The sequence below is a fragment of the Narcine bancroftii genome, unplaced genomic scaffold (genome assembly GCF_036971445.1).
Source record: "Narcine bancroftii isolate sNarBan1 unplaced genomic scaffold, sNarBan1.hap1 Scaffold_594, whole genome shotgun sequence".
In the NCBI taxonomy this organism is placed as follows: Eukaryota; Metazoa; Chordata; class Chondrichthyes; order Torpediniformes; family Narcinidae; genus Narcine; species Narcine bancroftii.
This window is the reverse complement of record NW_027212125.1, coordinates 1-21,618: the sequence shown is the minus strand read 5'-3', so window position 1 is coordinate 21,618 and position 21,618 is coordinate 1. Positions and strand designations below refer to the sequence as shown.

At 47.5% G+C, this 21,618-nt stretch overlaps 1 protein-coding gene across 1 annotated transcript; it reads right to left on the bottom strand.

Annotated features, from left to right (window-relative positions):
* Positions 1–73: 73 nt before the first annotated feature.
* Positions 74–17,350, bottom strand: LOC138751011 (transmembrane gamma-carboxyglutamic acid protein 2-like). Its single transcript, XM_069913114.1, has 7 exons — positions 17,295–17,350; positions 16,050–16,195; positions 14,145–14,308; positions 10,142–10,181; positions 9,015–9,144; positions 6,740–6,910; positions 74–2,490 (listed from the first exon to the last, which is right to left on the bottom strand). The coding sequence occupies exons 1-7, from the start codon at positions 17,348–17,350 to the stop codon at positions 2,460–2,462; spliced, it is 738 nt and encodes a 245-aa protein (XP_069769215.1). The 3' UTR covers positions 74–2,459.
* Positions 17,351–21,618: the final 4,268 nt, after the last annotated feature.

Here is a 21,618-nt window from a genome sequence, read left to right as displayed (position 1 = left end):
CTTGTATATCATTCAAGTGAACCTATAGCCTGCCTTGTGAATATTTATTACTGAGTTTACTAAACAAAAGAACTCAAGCTACAAGCCAGTTTATTACAAAGAAGTTATTGTACAATTATTTAATCTATGTAAAATATTAACAGGCAAGGCACAGTAATTTTGGTTATCCCTTTCTGGGCCTTGTTAGAAAGTTTTAACCATCGCCCCTTCTTTCCCTCACCCTGCCAATCCATTTCCTCGCCTGCCTGACTAACACTGGCAACTCCCTCCTCAACTCCAAATTAAGGAAAATTCATCTGTGGAGTATTATATACAAAATAAATCTGGGTGGGCTCAAAACTGGCCAATAGAATCAGCTTCCCCAACTGGAAGGGCGGCACGGTTAGCCCAATGTTCGAATCGGTGCTGTCTGTAGGGAGTTTATAAGTTCTCCCCGTGTCTTCGTGGGTTTCCTCTGGATGCTCCCGTTTCCTCCCACCTTTTAAAAAAGTACCAGGGTTGTAGGTTAATTTGGGTGTAATTGGGCACGACGGGCTCGAGGGCCTGTTATCGTGATGTACAAGTTCATTTAATTTTAAACAACCTTCGACCCAAAACGTCATTGGACCATTTGGGCCTGTGGATGTCATGTGACCTGCTGAGTTCCTTCAGCAACTCTGTCAACCAACTGGAAGGTTGGATAAACTTGCTTCCATTGGTACATTGGCTTCATGCGTTTGGCACTTGGTGGTCGATCACCCAGGGTGAGCTCTCAGGTGCAGAACCAACAGCCATGGGGAGTGAGCTGCCCTTTCACCCAAAAGTTAATCTTCGGGCGAACCAAAAATGTTCAGAGGAAAGGTAGGTGCGGATTTCCAGGTGAAGCCAAGGATGCATATTTTGAACTGTGGTCATTGCCATACAAAGTGTGGTAGGGAGAATGTACACAGCAAGATCCCACAATCTGCAATGACTGCTTTGGATTGGTCTCAGGGAGCAGATTGTAAGCAGGAGACTGAGAAAGAGGACATAAGGACGATCAGACCCGTGGACACTCGATGACATTAAATGGGGTGGGGGGGGTGAAGAACAACAAGGTTCCTGTCTCAGGAATATCTGACCCAGACCACACGTAGGTTACAGTCAGGAGCTGTGTCGAGGAGAGCAGACAAGGAGAGGGAGAGAGCTGGGAGCACAGCACAGACTCACTCCTCCCTCGCCCTCCCATCACAACCGTTTCTGAGATCCTCTTCCATGCGAAGCTTTTGCTCGTTTCCAGCTCATGAACAGTTCTAGGGAACCAAGGACAGAGTCTATTACAGAGATGGACAGGCAAGAGGGGTTGGAGAAGACCAAGAGTTGGGAAGAAGTCACCAGGACTTTCAAGATATCAATAAGATTGAAAGAGTGCAGAGATATTGCCCAGAATTCAGGAACCGAGTTAAACAGATTAGGACTTGATTCCCTGGAGAATAGAAGATTTGATAGAGGCTCTTAAAATTATGAGGGGTTTAGACAGAGTAAATGTAGGAGGGCTTTTTCCACTAAGGGTGGGTGAGATACAATCCAGAGAACGTGGGTTAAGGGTGAAAGGGGAAAAGTTTAAGGGGAACTTCACAGTTAAAGTGGTGAATGCAGCCTTAATTCTAATAATAATGATAATTCCCATCCATGTGGATGGGAGGGGTATGAAGGGCTACAAACTGGGTGCAGGTCAGTGGGACTGGGCAGAAAAATGCATCAGCACAGAGTAGAAGGGGCTGCTTATGTGCTGAGGTTGTATGGTTAGCAAGGTATGAATACAAAGACTCCTGCTGTTAGCAACCCTGCCCTGCTCCCTCACACAGGTGGTTGTGACAAGCCACCCTTTTCCCTCATCTGCCTGCTATCACAATAGAAGCATGGTGGGTCGACCTCTCCTCCAGTTTCACCACTGTCTATCCCACCCCCACATCTTCCCCTTCCAAAGCATCATTGGAAATGGAGAAAGAATTCAGATGATAAAGTCCCCTCACTCTCCTGCCATCCTGGTCCAGGACAGAAGATCCACGAGAGAGGATTTAGGCAGAGTATTCTTGGACACGATCCATCTCTACCACTGTGCAAGTGCGCAGGTGAGTGGCCCTGCACCAGGTAACGCGGGCAAAATGTTCAGTAGAAGACTGGATCAGTGGAAATAGTGTTCCATCTCCATTGATCAATATTCAGAAGGAAGCAACCGTGCTGGAGAACATCCAAGGGTTTGCTGGTTCTCTGAAATCCTGGAAGAAGGCAGGCCAGGAATTACCCCCCACCAAAGATTTCCAGGCCTCCCTCCCCCCCCATCCCCACTTCAACACCCACTCAACCACCCAGTCTAGTTTTGTGATTCTTGTAACACAGTCCAGAACTTTCTCCCATCTCCATATTGCAAGACTTTTCCACCCACAGGCAGTACCAGCAGAAATGTAGAAGGAAGAGATCTGATGGGATTCCAGGTCTCAGCTGGGTGTGCGTTCCTGTGCGGATCCTCTGCAAAGGCATGAATACGGGTTAGAATTGGCTGACATCTACTTTGTACAACATACAGAAGCACTGAAATGCTTACCTGCTGCAGCTGATCAGGTCAAGTCCCTGTAATCCAGAATTCAAGCAACCGGCAAAAAAAAAAAAATCCGGGCAACATAAATGGGTGAAAAATACTTTAAAATTGGCGCGCCTCGCATTTTATTCTCCATTCACTCAGCACGCAGCCTCAAGCAACCGGAAAACTTTCTTATCCGGCATCCACCAATCCCCATAGGTGCCGGATACCAGGGGTTTTACAGCTCCCTAATTTGAAATGGCGCAGAAAAGATAGGTAAATATTTGCAGCTGCAGTTGGAGCAAAGAAAAAGTGAGGTTTCTTTCAGCCAGAGGACAGAGATTATGTCCCACAGATGGCAGTGGAGGCCAAGTCATTGGGGATATTTATAGCAGAGGATGATGGTTAATTAGTCAGAGCATCGAAGGTTATGGGGAGAAGGCAGGAAAACGGGGTTGTGAGGAAAACTCGTCATCTACAATTTGAATGGCAATACTCAATGGGCTGAGTGGCCAAATTCTGCTCCTACAGACTCACAGTACAGACAGATTATTTTTGTGGTACCAGAAGAGACTGTGGTTAGTTCAGGGTCTAATGGGAGGTTCATGACACTAATAGCAATTGGGAAAAATCTGTTCTTGAACCTGGAGGTGCTGGACTTCAGGCTTCTGTATGTTTTGTGGTCATGTAGTCATAACACCAGCAGTAGACCAGCGAGGGGCTCATCAGCTGAAGGAACTGACAGGTCCGTGACCACAGTGGTCAACCAGTGAGGGGCCCAGCAGCTGAGGGAGCCACACAGGCTGTGGTCAGGGAGCCAGCAAGGCCTGCTGGAGACTGGCTCATGGGAACCAGGTATCGGAGCTGTGATGCAACAGGGTGCCGAAGGGCCAGAAGGGCCCCCCGAAGAGCCCCTAGCACTGAAGGCTTCCCGATTGGATCTGGAGCTCGGGTTGACGATGAATCGAACAGAGGATGGTGTGGCTGAAGAGGCCGTGGGAGTGCTGGACGTGAACAACCAGGGACTCTGAAGGGACTCTCTCTTGCTTTCAGTCTCGTATTGTAAGGGGCGCTGACAATACCAACTGTGTCTCTTTGCCTTAATGGCAAGCAAAAGTTAAAATACAGTACAGTATCCAGCACCTATGGGGATTGGTAGATGCTGGACACATGGGTCACTAGCAGGGTGCGAATCACACCGGTTTATACCATTAGAGGGGGGTGACACCAAAATGACTGGCTATAAAATTTATGTGCAGTTTTTCAGCAGAAATTTAAAATGTCCCTGCCGTTAGTTATAACAGCAAAAACATTTTCCGTAAGCCCAGCTGACAGGTTTCAATATACCTACAAGGCTAAACTCGATACCCATTTACTTTTTGAAGCTTCTAACGTGCTCCAGTCAGAGTCGTCATTATTCCCCAAAGACAACGACGCTTCGAATCGCGTGGTTTCATCTGCATGCGCTACCAGCTCACGCTGTTGTTTTCATTGCTGCTGGTGTTTTTACTGTCGCTGCTTTTGTCAATGTTGTGGTCACTAGTATTTGTGAACCGATTATCAATAACGTTTTTGAGAAAGAAGTAGTAATTAAAAGGAGAAAAATTTAAAAAAAAAGGTTCCGCCCAGTTACTAATAATGTTGTAACTAAAGGTGTAATTTTAATTTTGCTGGTTGTTTATCTCACTACATTCAGTGATCTATGTGAATTACGATTCACCAGTAACATTACTAAGGATTCTGTATGGTCTGGTATGGGAGGAGGTCCATGGGCGAGGAGGGGTGGTGGGTGACACCGTGAGTTACCGCACTGGGTGACACCACTGATGCTGGATAAACTGAATTTTCCAGTTGCTTAAGATTCTGTGTTGTGTGATTAACAGTGAGGTGCACTCATTTTAAACCCGTACTTTTTTTAACCTAGTTATTTTCCACAATTTATTTTTGCCGGTTGCTTGAATTCTGGCTATCAGGGGCTTTATTGTATATCATGTATGTTACATTTTTAATGTATTATTACATGACAATAAACCTTAAGTGGAAGAGGTTAAGACCAGGGTGATGGGGGTCCTTTATAATGTCAAGGAGGAGGCCCTAGCCCCTCAAACCTGCCCCACCATTCAATGTGGCCATGGCTGATCTGTTAACGTGGCTCAGGCCATCGCCCAATCCAACCTCCCCTCCATTGACTCCGTCTACTGCCCTCCGCTGCTTGGGGAAGGAGCCAATCCACCCCGGTCATGCACTCTTCCCCCACCCCTCCCCATCAGTTAGAACACACGGGAGGCTGAAAACAAGCACCTCCAGATTCAAGGACAGTTATCAGACTATTGAATGGACCTCCTATGAGTTCTCCAACACCATCAGAATCAAGGTTTATTGTGTCATGGAAATTGTTGTTTCTCGGCAGCAGTGTTGTGGAAAACAAAATGCAAAATAACTAAATAAATTACAATGGAGTGGCAACAAAACTGAAAAAAAAACAAATGTGGTGAAAAAGTGAGGTAGGTTCATTGTACGTTCAGAAATCTAATGGTGGAGAGGAAGAAGCTGTGTTTGTAATGTTGGGTGAACAACCTGTAACTACTGATGCTTCACCAGAAATTTCTGACATCTCCTCACCCATCACAGAGACCATTTCTCTGTGATCCCGTAGATAAAAGGACATTCCCATTGTGAGGTGATGCCTTTTGGAGAGTCAAACCCGAAAGCTGAGTGCACGGTTAATGGTCGGATGTTTAACAGCGTGGAAGAACAGAGGGTCGAAATCCATACATCTCTCAAGGTCACCACACAGGTTGACATGGTAGTTAAGAAGGCCTATGTTATGATGGGCTTCATTAGTCAGGGGAGGGGATCGAGTTGAAGAGTGGAGAGGTCATGGTGCAACTCCAGCATGATGCAACTCTAGCATGGTGCAAATCACACTTAGAATATTGTGTTCAGGCCTGGTCACCTCATTACAGGAAGGATGTGGAAGCTACAGAGAGGGGGCAGAGGAGATTCACCAGGATGTGGGCTAGATTGGAAAACAAGTCTTGTGAGGCAAGGTTAGAAGAGCTGGGACTTTTCTCTTTGGAGCAGAGGATGAAAGGAGATTAGTAGAGGTCGACAAGATTCTGAAAGGCATAGATAAGGTGGATGGCCAGCACCTGCTTCCCAGAGCGGGAATAGCAAACACCTGAGGACGTGTGTACAAAGTGAAGTGAGGAAAGTTTAGGGGAGACACTAGGAGTGAGTTTTTAAAAACAGAGTTGTGGGTGCCAAAAATGCTTTGCCAGGGATGGTGGTGGGAGGCTGGAACAAGAGGGGGATTTAGGAGACACTTAGACAGGCACATGGATGAAAGAAAAATAGAGGGCTACAAGGAGGAAGGGTTTTGTATTTTTTTGGTAGGAATATATAGGTCGTAACAACATTTAGGGCCAAAGGGCCGGTACTGTGCTGCAGTGTTCTACGTACACTCAGGACCAGAACAAAAGTGTGGAAGTTTTGATTAATTTGCAGCCTAGCTTAACTTGCATTTAACCAATGCAAAAAATTCCATGGCCTTGCAATTTCTCTGGAAAGTCATTCTGCCCCTGCCCCAGGGATCAAGGTGCCATCACTTCCTCGTCCCTCTCTCACACTGGATTATCCTCCCTGGGTCACACCCCATCACACTTTGGCCCACAGGGGCATCACAGCCAACCTCAGCCAATGTACGAGGACCAATCATTGGGTCAAGACCTCTGGTCGTTGCCATGGCTGCAAGCAGACAATCCGATTGGTTACTGAAGTTAGAGCCTTTGAAACCTTGCAGTCTCCAATACTGATCAAAGGTCAATCACCCAGTCAAAATGTCATATAGCAGCAAAATAGAAATGGTCTTTCCTTTGTGCACTTTGTGAGAGTATCAGAGGTGGGGATTAAATCCTGATTGATGGACAATATTTAAAAAAAATGTCCAATTGAGTAATGAATAATGCACTCCCCAATTGGCTGAAGGTCATATTGATTGACATGTTGGTTGATCAATAGCACAAAGAGGAGGTGGTCATGTGACAATGCCTCTGCAAATACCCGGCCCATAGTTGTCAATTCCAGCTTGGGAGTCACTCTGCCTTTAGTTACCAGGCAAGGGGCGGGTTCACAGAGCTGTACAGGATTTGTTGAGATAAAGAACTGAGTTAAAGCAAAACAGACAACTGTACACACCCAGCATACGGAGGGGGCGGGGCATCATAATGCCCCGATCTGCTCAGGGCTTCGTCGTAGGAGGGAAGTCCAGGGGCGTTGGTTGGTAGGGTGGTCAGGGGCACGTTCTCGCCCGCGGCTGTGGAGGGCTGGTTTATCCTGCTCAGCACTGGTCCTCGGTACTCTGGAGGCCTGGACAAGGAAAGGAAGTGGAAGAACATAAGAAACAGGAGCAGGAGGCAACCATCCAACCCGTCGAGCTTGCTCCACCATTCAATGCAATCACGACTAATCTGATAATACTCATCTCCACCCACCTGCTTTTTGCCCCATATCCCTTAATTCCCTGACTATGTAAAAATCCACCCAACCTTGCCTTAAATGCAAATTAAATTGCTTCAATGGGCAGCGAATTCCACAGATTCACCCCCCTCTGTGAAAAGCAGTTCCTCTGCATCTGTGCCCTAAATCTACTACCCTGAATCTTAGGGACATGTCCCCCTGTTCTCCCCCACCAATGGAAACAACTTGCCTACTTCAATCTATGTCTTTTGTAATTTTATAAGATCCCCTCTTGTTCTTCTAAATTCTAGAGAGTATTTAGAATTTAGCCCCAGACAACTCAATCTCTCCTCATAGACTAACCCCCTCATTTTAAAAAATCCAACAGGCACTGTAAACAGACCAATTTTCCCCTTCAAGTCCATGCCGCCCAACTTGCATCTCAATAACCCACACCCTGGTACACTTTTGAAGGGTGGGTGGAAGACCCACACAGACACAGGGAGAACGTACAAACATAGGATTCGAACCTGGGTCTGGTCCCTATCGCTAGTGCTGTAAATACACTGCGCTAAATGCCACGCTAACCGTGCCGCTCATCTCTGGAATCAACTTGGTGCACCTCCTCCGAGATGCCTCCCCGTTACACTTTCAATCAGGCTTCCCCTCCCCCCCCACCCCCATTCTGCTTCAGCACAATGGAGGAAAGACATGGGGGCTTTGGAAAGGGTACAGATTTCCCTGGATTCTGCCTGGACTGGAGGCTATGAGGCACAGGAAGAGGTTGGACACACTTGGGTTGTTTCCTCTTGAGCAGAGGGGTGACCTGATGGAAGTTTATTAAATTACAAGTGGCATTGACAGGGGGGGTAGACAGCCAGAATCTTTCTCACTCCATTGTGGAAATGTCAGTGTGGAAGTGTTTCAGATGAGGTGGAGAAAGTTTAAAGAGAATTGTGCGGGACAAAGCTGTTTTTTTAAATACACGAGACAGAGTTTTTTTTTTAAATGCACAGGCTCGAAGCACGTGGCCAGGGTATGCCAACTGGACCAGCTGCCTTCTGTACATCCACCCTACTCATGGTGGCCCACACATCAGTGATGGAAATTTAAAACAGTATTTCGTCGGCTCGTGATTAAATGGCGAGGCTGAATAGCCTATTTCTGCTCCTATGTCTTTTGGCAGCACGTTGAGTACAGACTTAGTGGGTCAAGGCCCCATTCCTGTGCTGTTGTGTTCTATCTGGGATAAGCACAGAGTACGACAGCTGGCGAGAGGGGAGGGAATGAGAATGTATTTCAGGGAACAGGTTGTCATTTGGAATCACAGTCCCAATGCTTGATGGAGGTGGTGATTCTCAAGAGGGAAGGTTGGAGAGAGTGACCCAACTTTAATGGCATCTGATCTGCACGTATTAGCTTTTATTTCTCTTCTGGCGAGGGGACGGAGGGATGTTACCCCTCCTCATCACGCTCAATGGCTACGTGACGTCATGTTTAAGAGTCGCTGCTCAATTTCCAATTTGAATTTAAAGTTTCAAACTTAGGTGGGGAGCCTTGAGTTACTTTTATAATCTTTGATTTGTTATGAAGGTAGAAATGTCGACTGATGAGGTCATTTATCTCTCTGATAAGAATTCTGTCTTTCTTTTTTTTGTGGCCAAACAGGTTCTTTCTCAGTAGTGGAATTTAGATTTTCCTTTTTTGTAATAAAATATCGATTGCTTGATTAAAATGTGAGATTCCTTGGATTAAATGATGCAAGTGTATCTTTTAGAATTTTAACATTTATCATTATTTACTCTGTATTTTTGGATGTGAAATTTCAATGTTAATAAAAATATTGAAAAAGGAAAGGGATTGTTGGAAACATTGTCAGTGTTCTGGTGAATTGCGGAGCACTGGGAACTTCCCCCAAGACCCAGGGCTCGAACAACGGGCCAAATGGCTCTGCTGCCCCTCAGCGCTGCGAAGGGCAGGCGTGACGAGCCCTATCCCGGCAACTGGCACCAACCTCTCTGTTCGCTTCCCTCTCCGTTTGCAGAAGTAGACCATCAGGAGTCCCATCAGGATGAGGATAATGAAGCCACCAATCAGCCCCGCCACCAGGCCAGCGACGTCGAACCGGTGGGCAGTGGGACCCCCTGCAGTGGGGGAGAGACAGCAGAGTTAACTCCGCTGGGATCCAGGCTTCCATGCACATCACTAATCTTCCTCCACCCTCTTCCCACACACTTTATTCCTCCCATCTCTCCCCCCCAGGATCCACCTCTTGCCAACGCTCCAGGGATAATTGACTGCGACCAACCCGCACATCTTTGCACAGCCCAGAAGCAGGTCCTTCAGTCAAACATCTCCAAGCTGATAGAGTTGTCAGCCCAAGCTTCCCTGTGCTCAGCCCAGATCCTGCTGAACCTTTCCTATCTGCGTTGCTGTCTAAATGTTGCCATCAGGAAAGAGGTGTAGGGGCCACAAGAATCATGCCACCAGGTTCAGGAACAGCTGCTCTCCCTCCACCATCAGACTCCTCAATGACAAACTCAATCAGGGACTCTTGCTTTGCACATTAATGAATATTTATTTTCTGTATTTAAATTAAAATTTAGACATACAACACAGTAACAGGCCCTTCTGGCACACGAGCCCGAGCTGCCCAATTGACCTACAACCCCCGATACACTTTGAAGGGCGGAAGGAAACTGGAGCACCCGGAGGAAGCCCACGCGGACATGGAGAGAACGTGCAAATTCCCTGCTGGATTTGAACCCTGGTCACTGGCGCTGTAACCAGTTGCGCTAACCGCTACGCTCTCCGTTTCACTCTTTTCTATGCGCATCTTTTCTTGAGTACAGTTTTTTTTTGGCATCACCAATAAGTGGTAATTCGGCCTGGCCCACAGGAAAAAGAATCTCAGGGTTGTATGTGATGTCATGTATGTTCTCTGACAATAAATTTGAAATGGCTTTGAAACATCAGTTTCTCTGGCAGCAAGAGATTGCTAGGTTGGTGGGGCCGGATGGCCTGTTTCTGTGCTGAACGTCCAGAGAGGAAGGGGACTGCCAGGGTAAAGATTCACAGCTAACAGTATATTAACAAGCTCCGTAACCTTACACCGGTTGATAACTCAGCACCGTTGCTCACCTGGTTTCTGGGACTGCTTGTACTTATCCCAGAAAAGAAGCTGAAGGAAACAAACACATACCGTCACTCAGAATAAAAGCATAAGCGAAGGTTGCAGTGAGACAGGTCCAGGAGTGTTACCTCACAACAAGACCACGGAAATCTGCATTCAATCTCCTCTTCCCCCCCCCCTCAATCCCGTCCCACTCCCAGATTCCCTAGTTCCCCCCCAAATCCCCTCCCACTTCCAGCTGACCCTCACTCCCCACCCTCTCCACTGATCCCCTCATTTCCCCAGACCAGTCCCCACCTTCTCCCCACATCTCCCATTCCCAGATCCCTACCCTCAGACCCTCTCTCCCAACATCCCCTTGACCTCACAGACCCTCTCCCCATATTCCCCACCCTCTCTCCACATTCTCTCCCTCAGTCCCATCCCACTCCAAATCCGTACCTTTTGCCATCACCCCTCCCTCCCCAATCCATTCCCTCCCTCCCCAATCCATTCCCTCCCTCCCCCAGTCGGTCCCCACATTCTCCCTGGATCCCCTCATTCATCAACACCCAGTCCCCTCCCTCCTTCAGTCCCACCCCACTTCAAATCCCCAGTCCATCCCCCCCACCTTTGCCCAGTGCATCCCCTCCTTCTCTCCACATCCACTCCCTCCCCTAGATCCATCCCACTCCCAGATCCCCTCATTCCCTCAATCTCCACCCTATCATATCCCCTCACTCCCCCAGTCTATCCCCATCCTCTCCCTGGACCCCTCCCTCTCCCCAGATCGCTGACCCCGACCCCAGTAATTATTGCAGAAAGCATCAAGCCAATAATCTTTGGGCCCTGAATGGGGAATCTCATGATGACTCGTGTAGCAACAGAAATGTTGTGTCAACCCATATATTTCTTTAAAATAGGTACTAAACCCTCCCTACCCCACATCCCTCTATTTTTCTTCCATCCACGTGCCTGTCTAAGAGTCTCTTAAATGTCCCTAATGTTTCAGCCTCCAGCACCAACCCGACAAGGCATTCCAGGCACCCACAACTCTCTGCGTAAAATCATACCCCTGATGACTCCCCTAAACTTCCCTCCCTTCACTTTGTACACACGTCCTCTGGTGTTTGCTATTCCTGCCCTGGGAAAAAGGCGCTGGCTGACCACCCTATCTCTGCCTCTCATAATCTTGTAGACCTCTATCAAGTCTCCTCTCATCCTTCTTCACTCCAAAGAGAAAAGTCCCAGCTCTGCTAATCTTCCCTCTTATGATTCATTTTCCAATCCAGGCAACATTCGGATAAATATCCTCTGCACCTTCTCCATGGCTTCCACATCCTTTCTATAATGAAGTGACCAGAACTGAACACAATACTCTAACTGTGGTCTCACCACAGACTTGTAGAGTTGCAACATGACCTCTATACTCTTGAACTCAATCCCCCTACTAATGAAGCCCAACTTCCTATAGGCCTTCTTAACTATCCTATCAACCTGCGCGGAAACCTTGAGAGATGCATGGATTTAGACACCAAGGTCCTTCTGTTCCTCCACACTGTTAAGTATTTGACCATTAACCTTGTATTCAGCCTTCTGGCTTGTCCTTCACCTCACAGTTATCCAGATTGAACTTCATCTGTCACTTTTCCAGCCAACTCTGCAACCAGCCTATAACCTTTTGCAACCTACAACAACCTTCAACACCATCCACAACTCCTCCAACCTTCGTATCATCTGCTAACTTACTAACTTATCTTTTCGTTTCTTCATCTGGGTCATTTATAATAACCATAAATAGAGGGTCCTAGAACATATCCCTGCAGAACTCCACTAGTCACTGACCTCCAAGCAGAATACTTTCCATCCACTACTACTTTCTGCTTTCTATAGGCAAGCCAATTTTTAATCCACACAGCCAATGTTCCATGAATTTCATGTCTCATGACTGTGCCCATGGTTTTGCTCCCACCCAAAGAATTAACACTTTTGATATTGTTCAGATTCAAAACCCCCAGAGACCCATATTCCTTGGCCATGTAGCATGGTGTTGAGTGTGGAGGACATGTGCCTCTTTTCCTGTCTGGAATGTGTGGATTGTGGGTGGTCACGTGTCCTCCACATCTAAAACTTATTTGGAAGTCACATCACCTGTCAATCAAGGTTGGACTGGTCACCCATTAGTGCACACCTTGCCGTTGGCTAATTTAAATCACCTGGGGTCATTATTGACTGGAAGCACAGATTAGCACTTTATATAACATCAACGCTCAGCTCATTCTTTCTCTCTGCCTCGTGGTCCAAGCCCTAGACATCGCTCTACGCCAGGTCACTACTGTGGACAACGCTGGAAGTGATGGATCAATACTTGCAGGGAGCCACAACCCCTGTTGGTCAGGGAACCGGGAGCATGTGTGTGTGTGAGCAGGTAGAGTACAGGTTTACCGTTGTCGGAGTCCAACCGAAGTCCGAGGTGAATGTCTATATCGTTGCTTACGTGAAATAGTGATCGAGTACCGTTTAACATTCTCCCGTTTGTCTCCCGTGTGTTAATAAAAGTTACGTGTGATTGTAACACTGGTGTCCAGACTCGTCTCTCTGTGAACCCACTGAACCTGATACTCCTCCCAACAGAACCCATGGAAACCGTCCATTTAAACTCTCCACACTCTCCTGTAGGAGCCCATCTGCACTAATGCCATCTCCCAACACTTTGCCCAGAGCCTTCTATGATCCAAGTGCTTGTCTACACAGTCAGCGACTCTGCTCCCAGCCCGTATCAGGCTGTCCACTCCAAGGACAGGCTGTCCACTCCAAGGCTGAGAAAGACGCCCCCTCTAAAGTTCTTCCCCCACCAAATCTACAACTTCTCTGGTTTCTGCTAACCCTCTTCCCATCCCTCTGTCTCCTTTCCTCCAGCTCTCCACCCCCTTCCCTCTCCATTCGGAGTCATCCCCATCCCCCCCCCACTTGCTGCTGTGCCCTCCCTCCCTTATCCACCTATTACCTCCTGCCCGTGGGACCGTGCACCTCCCCCTGCCCCTCCACCTCACCATTTTGTTGGGGTGCCTGCTTACAATTTTCTTACACCTTGATGAAGGGCTCAAGACTGAAACGATCATTATGTATTTTTACTATATAAAGGACACAGTTTGACCTGCTGAATTTCTCCAGTGTTGTGTTTTTACTTCAATCACTGTGTCTGCAGACCATATCTGATCTGGGGAAAGGTTCCTGGAATCTACCCTATCCACACCGCACAATTTTATGCTCTCCTGTCCACTCCAGGGAAAACAGATGCAGAACTGAAGCACCCTGTCCCAGGCAACATCCTGATGCATCTCCTCTGCATCCCACCAGACCCTGCAGAGGATAGTGAAGTCAGCGGAAAACATCATTGGGGACTTCCTTCCTACCATGAAGGACGTCGACAACTCTCGATGCAGGCGAAAGGCAATAAACATTGTGAAGGACTCCACACACCCCTCGCGTAAACCGTTCTCCCTTCTGCCATCTGGTTGCCACACTCGGACCCTCATGTCCAGAGTGGGCAAGTTTTCCCCCCCCAAGCCATCAGTCTCCTAAACTCCCAGAACTTTTGTGGATTGTGAACCATGGACTTTTTCTGTATATGTCTAAATATTTTAATGTGTTTAACTTCTATTCTAACATATTTATGTAAATATGCTCCATGGTCCTAGAGAAACGTGACCTCTTTACCGCGCGAGCATGGGAATGGATGTCAAATAAAGGTGACGACTTAACATCTTCTAAAACCTCCATTTCTTTCCCACCACGGAACATCAGATGTTGCCACTTGTGCCCTCACAATTCCAAGCTTGGCAATTCTCACCGTGCCCCAAGCCCCTCCTCTAAAGCCTTTCACTCTGACCACAATCAGATCATGTCTCCCTCTCCACCGCATATCTCCTAAGGACCCATTAAAAGGCATCCCCCAGAACATCTGCTGGTGTAGTTATTGGCAATAGGAGTGAAGCAGATCAAGCTGTCGCCTCTGGGGACGATACCTACCGTCTTCTCGTTGTCCTCAAAAACTTCGTGAGCTTCCTCGAAATTGCACACTTCCTCGTAGCATTCCCGCTCAATGTTTCCCGGGATGATGAGTTCAAAATCCCAGCTGTTGTACAGTAGTTTCCGACTCAGAAAGAGAGTGGCTTCACTTTCCCCCAGAAACACTAAAACCAAATAGACAAAGTTGCAAATATCACAACATACGTTCCAGAGTGTGTATCTCCATTTGTCTCTCTCTCTCTCCCTACCCCCTCTCTCTCCCTCCCCCCTCACTCTCTCCCTCCCCCCTCACTCTCTCCTTCCCCCTCCCTCTCTCCCTCCCCCCTCCCTCTCTCTCTCTCTCCCTCCCCCCTCACTCTCTCCCTCCCCCTCACTCTCTCCCTCCCCTCACTCTCTCCCCTCACCTTTCTCCCCCTCCCCCCCTCACTCTCTCCCTCCCCCCTCACTCTCTCCCTCCCCCTCACTCTCTCCCCTCCCCCCCCTCTCTCTCCCTCCCCCTCACTCTCTCCCTCCCCCCCTCACTCTCTCCCCTCCCCCCTCACTCTCTCCCCTCCCCCCTCACTCTCTCCCCTCCCCCCCTCACTCTCTCCCTCCCCCCCTCACTCTCTCCCTCCCCCCTCACTCTCTCCCTCCCCCCCTCACTCTCTCCCTCCCCCCCCTCACTCTCTCCCTCCTCCCTCACTCTCTCACCTCCCCCCCTCACTCTCTCCCTCCCCCCCTCACTCTCTCCCTCCCCCCTCACCCAAAGATCTGCGTAAAGCAGTTGAGGTGTTAAGGATGGAAAGGATTCTCAATGAGCAAACATTTTCCCTGTACTCAGGAGGGAAGTGTAGGCTGGAATGATGTGTGTGTACCCTTCCTCACAGCTCCCAGTGGACCCACTTTCAATCCTCATTTCAAATGTGCTGTCTGCGTGGAGTTTGCACGTTCTTCATGACCGTGTTGGTTTTCCCCAGGTCGACTAATTACCCTCTCTACACCCCCAAAATAATGTATGAGTTGGTGGTTAGTTGGCCGGTGTAAATGTATAGGTGAGGGGCAGAATTAAGGAGGGGAGCAGTTTGAGTTAATGGAAATGTTGAGAAAATAAAATAGGCTCAAGTTGCATTAAGGTAACTGGGTGCATAATGTTCAGCGTGCACCCAATGGCAGAGGGGTCTGTTTGAATTTAGGAGCAGGGAGGTTATTCTGCAAATGTACTGGAGCACTGCGTGAAGTTCTGGTCTCCTTACTCGAGGAAGGACGGACTGGCTTTGGAAGTGGTGCAGAGGAGGTTCACCAGGGATTCCAGGGATGAGGGGATTAGTCTATTAAAGATTGGGTCGTCTGGGACTGTTCTCGGTGGAATGAGAGGGGATCTTGTTGAACCATATATAATTATGAAAGAGAGGTAGGCAAGTTGTTTCCATTGGTGGGAGAGACCAGAACTACGGGACATAGCCTCAAGATTCAGGGTAGTAGATTTAGGATGGAGATGAGGAGGAACTGCTTCTCCCAGAGGGTGGTGAATCTGTGGAATTCGATGCCCATTGAAGCAGTGGAGGCGACCTCAGTAAATATAATTAAGACAAGGTTGGATAGATTTTTACATAGTTGGGGAATTAAGGGATATGGGGAAAAAGGCAGGAAGGTGGAGATGAGCCCATCATCAGATCAGCCATGATCTCATTGAATGGGAGAGCAGGTTCGACAGGCTGAAAGGCCATCTCCTGCTTCTACTTCTTACGTTCTTGTGTGCTACATCATTTTATAGAGGCCAACAGAAATCAATGTGATGAGTTAAAACTGGCATTCTGGGGATACATCACAATGGGAAGGAACTTTTATTGGGACAGCACAAACTACATTTCCCCTGTTGACATCCCAGGATTACTGAGAGCTGTTATTTATGGCTGGTGCACCCACCTTCTCCCCGCGTCCAGTGCCCGTGCCTCACCACAGGTGTGGGCCAGTGCCCATGACACAAAGGCAAGGTACAGGTAACTGTCAGGGACCATGCTGGAGCCTCCTTCGACCAGGCAGCACGAGGTTGTGAGTGGAGCAGGCTTCCTCTTGGAGACAAAAAAAAAAACAAAATACAGTTATCCTCCCCAACACACTCACCCACCGCTCTCCTAGGTCCCTGAAGTTAACTGATCCTTCTATCCAAGAAAACGCCAATCCACCACTCCGCTCCATGGAGGAAGGATCTCCCAGTCACCCGGACCAACTCTAATTGGGCGAATTTCTGGAAGTTACATCCTGTTACTTCCTTCATTGTGTGTGGCAGAAGATTATTGGGGATATTTAAAGCTGAGGTTTTGGAGTCCTGAGGGTCTCAAAGGTTACGGAGAGAAGGCAGGAGAATTGGGTTGAGGAAAATACTTCAGGCACAATTTGAATAGCACAGCAGACCTCGATTGGCCAAATGGCTTCTGTACCCAGGTCTTGCAGTCAGTCGTCCTGGTGAAGGGGCTCCCTCAGTGTTGTTGAAGAGGGTTCCTGGTGGTGATGATGAAGTCAGGGTGGTATGAGGGGAAATCGTCTTAAATTCAGTACCAGGAGAAACTGTAGAACTTGCAGTTTGTGTTTTGTGTAGTCACACCCACCAAGGCACTTCCTCGACAGTCCCTGTCAGCTGATTCAGTATAAACAACTGAAAAGCTTCCTTCAACATTGACGGCAAGTTGGTGTGCCAGCCAGCGGTACCATGACTCGACTTCCTGACCCTTGCTGTTCTATCCCCGCAGTCACTTTGGGTAACCCTTCAACGTTCAGACATCACGATTCTCGCACTGAATGGAGGGGCACACATGGAAGGAGAGGTGAAAGTGATGAACAAGTGTGTTTGGATGCTTCTCACCTCTGCTGTTAGAGTTGGGCCCTCGACGGGGGGAGTTGGAAACTGCCAACATTTGGAGCAGCCATTTATCAATGAGGGCAACCACCCCCCCCTTCCCCCCCCCCCCCCCGCCAGGGCCCACAGCACATTTAAGTAAAACACAAAAGTCTGCAGACACAGTGATTGAAGTAAAAAGACGACGCTGGAGAAACTCAGCAGGTCAAAGAGTGGACTTTATAGAGCAAAGATAAAGATACAGAACCAACATTTCAGGCTTGAGGCCTTCATCAAGGTACAAGAGATAAAGATATTACCTACATAGCACCTACCCTTTGACCACAGGAGATACTCCACTTGCAACCCACACCTCCTCCCTCACCAACATTCGGGGACCCAAACAGTCCTTCCAAGGGAAGCAACACTTGTGAATCTGCAGTGGACATCTCTACTGCATCCGGTGCTCCCTTGTGGTCTCCTCTACATCGGAGAAACTGGCCACAGACTGGGAGATCGCTTTGTTCAGCATCTCCACTATGTCTGCAGTTTCCCGACAGTGTAATGGGACCTGCATGGGGACCCCCTTTCCCACACCCCAGAGACCATGATCCCCGTCACTGTACCGGGGACCCTGTTCCCCGTCAAACGCACCGGGGGACCCCATTCCCCGCATCCCATCAACACACCCACTCTCTGTAAAACATATCCCTCTATGAAACATTTTACAAAGAATGAATCAAAATGTGTCTCAGCATATCAAAAGCAGCAAAATCCAATAGTTTGGTACATCTTGGAGGTCTCCAGAATGTAGAAGCTTGACTGAACATTAAAGATTGTGTTGCCAATATCCTCCAAAGCACATTAACTGCCTTCTGTAACAACCACACCATGAGAGCTTTCTAAAAGACTGATTAGTTGCCAGGATTCCGAAGTAGAACTAAAATTTGGCTGCTGTTAGCATCCCTGAGAGTCCCAAAGGACAGGAAAGGAGGAATATCATTGTGAACTTTCAACAATTAAATCAACTTGTTGTCTCCTCAAGTTAATACCTGGTGAACATTGCAAGTTTGACAGCAATTTAAGCTCAAAAGTCAGCAAATAATGCAGCGTGGCTAATCAATAAGCCAACAGGATATTGGAATGAGTCACCAAAACAGTAAAAATATAACTGAAGAACTTGTACAATCGCCCTGGGGAACTCCTGCCCAAGGATAGGGCTTCCATTCTGTACCTGAACTAAACAAAAAACCCCACTCAGATTTGTACATGACCTCAGGATGCCCCACAGTCAAAGTATTTTTGACACCTAGCCACTGTCGTACTCTAATGGGATCTTGCCATGGACCATGTTTTATGCACAGTAGGATCCCACAAGCAATGCTGAATTGCTGGGAAAAAACATCTACATCAACAGGAACTCACCAGACAGTGCCTAGAGGAGATGGGGTTCAGTGTTAATGCCTCAACTGAAGGCAACTGTTCAACAATATGGTGCTCTCTCAGCACACATCGACACTTCAGTCAAAGTCCCACTCCGGAGAAGTGAACCAAGGAATTCCTTGATTCAAGTCAAGCTGAAGCTCACCCAGTCATTCAGGAGTGGAAAGTACACCGATTAGTTGTATCACTGCATGGTTTGGGAGTTCGAGTGGCGAGGCATGGCATTAAGAAGGCAACCAACATCAGAAAGAGAACATAGAACAATACAGCACAGTACAGGCCCTTTGACCTTTGATGTTGTGCCGACCCCATATATTCCTTCCTAAAAAAAATGTACTAAACCCTCCCTACCGCGTAATCCTCTATTTTTCTTCCATCCATGTGTCTGTCTAGAGTCTCTTAAATGTCCCCACGAATGCTTCAGCCTCCACCACCATCCCCAGCAAGGCATTCCAGGCTCCCACAACTCTGCATAAAAAAAAAAAACCTATACCTGAACATCCCTCCTTCAACTTTGTACAGATGTCCACTGGTATTTGCTAATCCTGCCCAGGGAAATAGGTGCTGGCCATCCACCCTATCCATGCCTCTCATAATCTTGCAGACCTCTATCAAGTCTCCTCTTGTCCTTACATCAGAGAAAATTCCAGTTCCGTTATCTAAATGAGATCTTTGGGATTATACTTGCTGGAATTTAGAAGAATGAGAGGGGATCATAGAGGTAGGTAAGTGGTTCCCATTGGTGGGGGAGACCAGAACTAGGGAACTTAACCTCAGGATTCAGGGGATTTAGGACAGAGATGCTTTTCCCAGATGGGGGAGAATCTGTGGAATTTGCTGCCGATTAAAGCAGTGGAGGTGACCTCAGTAAATATATTTGCCAGGTTGGACAGATTTTTTTACCCCCGCAGGGGAGTGAAGAGATATGGGGAAAAGGCAGGGAGGTGGAGATGAGCCGTGATCTCGTTAAATGATGGAGCAGGCTCGATGGGCGACACCTGCTCCTAATTCTTATGTTCTAAAGTACTGCAACACCTTGGTCACAACCTCTTCTCACTGCTACCTTCAGGCAGGTTCAGAAGCCAGAAGACCACAAACTAGGTCGAAAGAACATTTTCTTCCAACTGATCCGACAGTACAAAAATGACTGCATTGTTGTAACACCATTTTTCCCCCCCCCCCCCCCCACTTCCACTAGAATAATTGTGAATATTTTATGAGCTCATCACCTTTTTGTATTTATTATTGCTTTAAAAAGAAATGCTGGAGCTGCTGTAACAGTGGTCAAATGTCACTCACACCAGGCTGCAGATTGCTGGAGATCGGCTTGAGACTGGCTGAAGGGGTATCGGGATGCGAAAGGATTGCCGAGGGCTCCCTGATCATGTCAGAGGTTTGGATCTAGAGCTCGGGTGGCTGATGGATCGAACAGTGGTGAATCTACGGACACTCGGTGACTCTGAAGGGGCTCTCTTTTTGCTTCTCTCTCTCTCTATCTCTCTCTCTCTCTCTCTCTCTGTAAGAGGTGCTGGACAATTTCTGCTGATGGTGAATCTTTGCTCTTTTGGCAGACTAAATGCAATTTCGTGAAATATTACATCTGTTTTATTACATGACCATGTATTACATGTCATTGCATATTATGTGACATTACATAACATGGAACGGCACGGTTAGCGCAAACTGTTACAGCACCAGCGACTAGAGTTTGAATTAGGTACTGTCTGTAAGGAGTTTGTATGTTCTCCCAGTGTTTGCGTGGGGTTTACTCCCACCTTTTAAAACGTACGTTAATTGGGCAGCATGGTCTCATGGGCCTGTTACTGTGCTGCATGTCTAAAAAAAAATAAAGGAATCTTGGTCTACTACTGCAATTGTTCTGTTTTAAAATGAAGTACCTGGTTGGTCTCTGGCAAGTATGAATGTACATTGTACGTGATAATACTCATTAGTATTAGTCATCAAGAAAGATTCGGAAACAAAACTGACCCTTTGTTAATAAGGCATTATAGATAAAAAAAGTGAGCCTTAAACCGCCAACTCATTGTGAAATTATAACCACAGATAAAAGCCGGGAGGTTGTTTCCACTGGAAGGTGAGACTAGAACGAGGGGCGGACTCTCACGATTTGGGGGAATAGATTTAAGGCGGAGACAAAGGAGGATCTGCTTCTCCAAGAGAGCGGCCAATCTGTGGAATTCTTTACCCGAGGAGGCTGCCTCATTAAATGTATTTAAGATTTTTGAAAAAAAAAAAATAGGGAAAATTAAGGCAATGGGAGCACAGGTGGGTATGTGGAGTTGAATTCACGGCCAGATCAGGTACAATGGTGTAAGCAGACTCGATGGGCCAGATAGCTGCCTCCTGCTCCTGACGTCTAGTTTGGGGTCCCCTTCACTACCGGTCAGTGAAGCTCTTACTTTTTACACTAAAAACTCGCATTATTGCTGTGTGTACGACCCGAATCTGGAAGCTCGTTCAAACACGCCAGGTCGGTGAGTCCTTTTACACAGCAAGCCGGCAAAAGAGGCGGGACATGTAGCACAGCCGTGTCGGACTCTTGTGTGATGTAAAACATACGCGTTGGGCAGTAGCTGTCGATTGCATTTTAAAATCTCCGCACTTACGTCGCACACACAAGATGTCATTATATCCTTTCCCACTTGGACCCAGCACCCTTTTACACTCAGCCCACATCACCTCTGATAATTGGCAGATAAAAAATGAGTCTGAAATGACCTCCACGCGCCAAATCTGCCTCTGTTGCATTTATACAGGTAGGCAAGGTGGATTATACCCAGCTTGAAGGATCTGTATCAAAAGGGTATCTGAGTCTGGTGGGGAAAGCCCCTCAATCAATGTATCACGCCCATAGGACCACACTCGTGGCAATGTGCTAACACTAGTAACACTCTCTAGATCGAAGGCCACAAAGAACAAAGAGAACTTTGAATGATGTTCTTCTGTACATAGTTTTGAGTGATGAATAAAGTTTACTTTTCAATAAACACAAGTGAAACTTGGGACTTGCATTTACACAGGAAAAAAAAAGCAACATTCTTAACCCCAACACTGCTGTCCCCTCCCCTCATCCTCTGTCCTGCATCCTTCCTTCCCCTCTCCATCCTCCCTCCTCTGACTCCTCCTTCCTTCTCCTCATCACCTCCATCCCCTCATCCTTTGTCCACCATTCTCTCCTTTCCCTCCTCTATACTA

Excerpts from the sequence above, each read along its gene's own strand:
- LOC138751011 (XM_069913114.1), bottom strand. The coding sequence starts at position 17,350 with ATGTTGGTGAGGGAGGAGGTGTGGGTTGCAAGTGGAGTATCTCCTGTG. Across the intron at positions 14,309-16,049 it reads GCACTGGACGCGGGGAGAAG|TGTTTCTGGGGGAAAGTGAA; the intron begins GTGGGTGCACCA and ends ATTTGGTTTTAG. Across the intron at positions 6,911-9,014 it reads AGAGGGAAGCGAACAGAGAG|GCCTCCAGAGTACCGAGGAC; the intron begins GTTGGTGCCAGT and ends TTCCTTGTCCAG.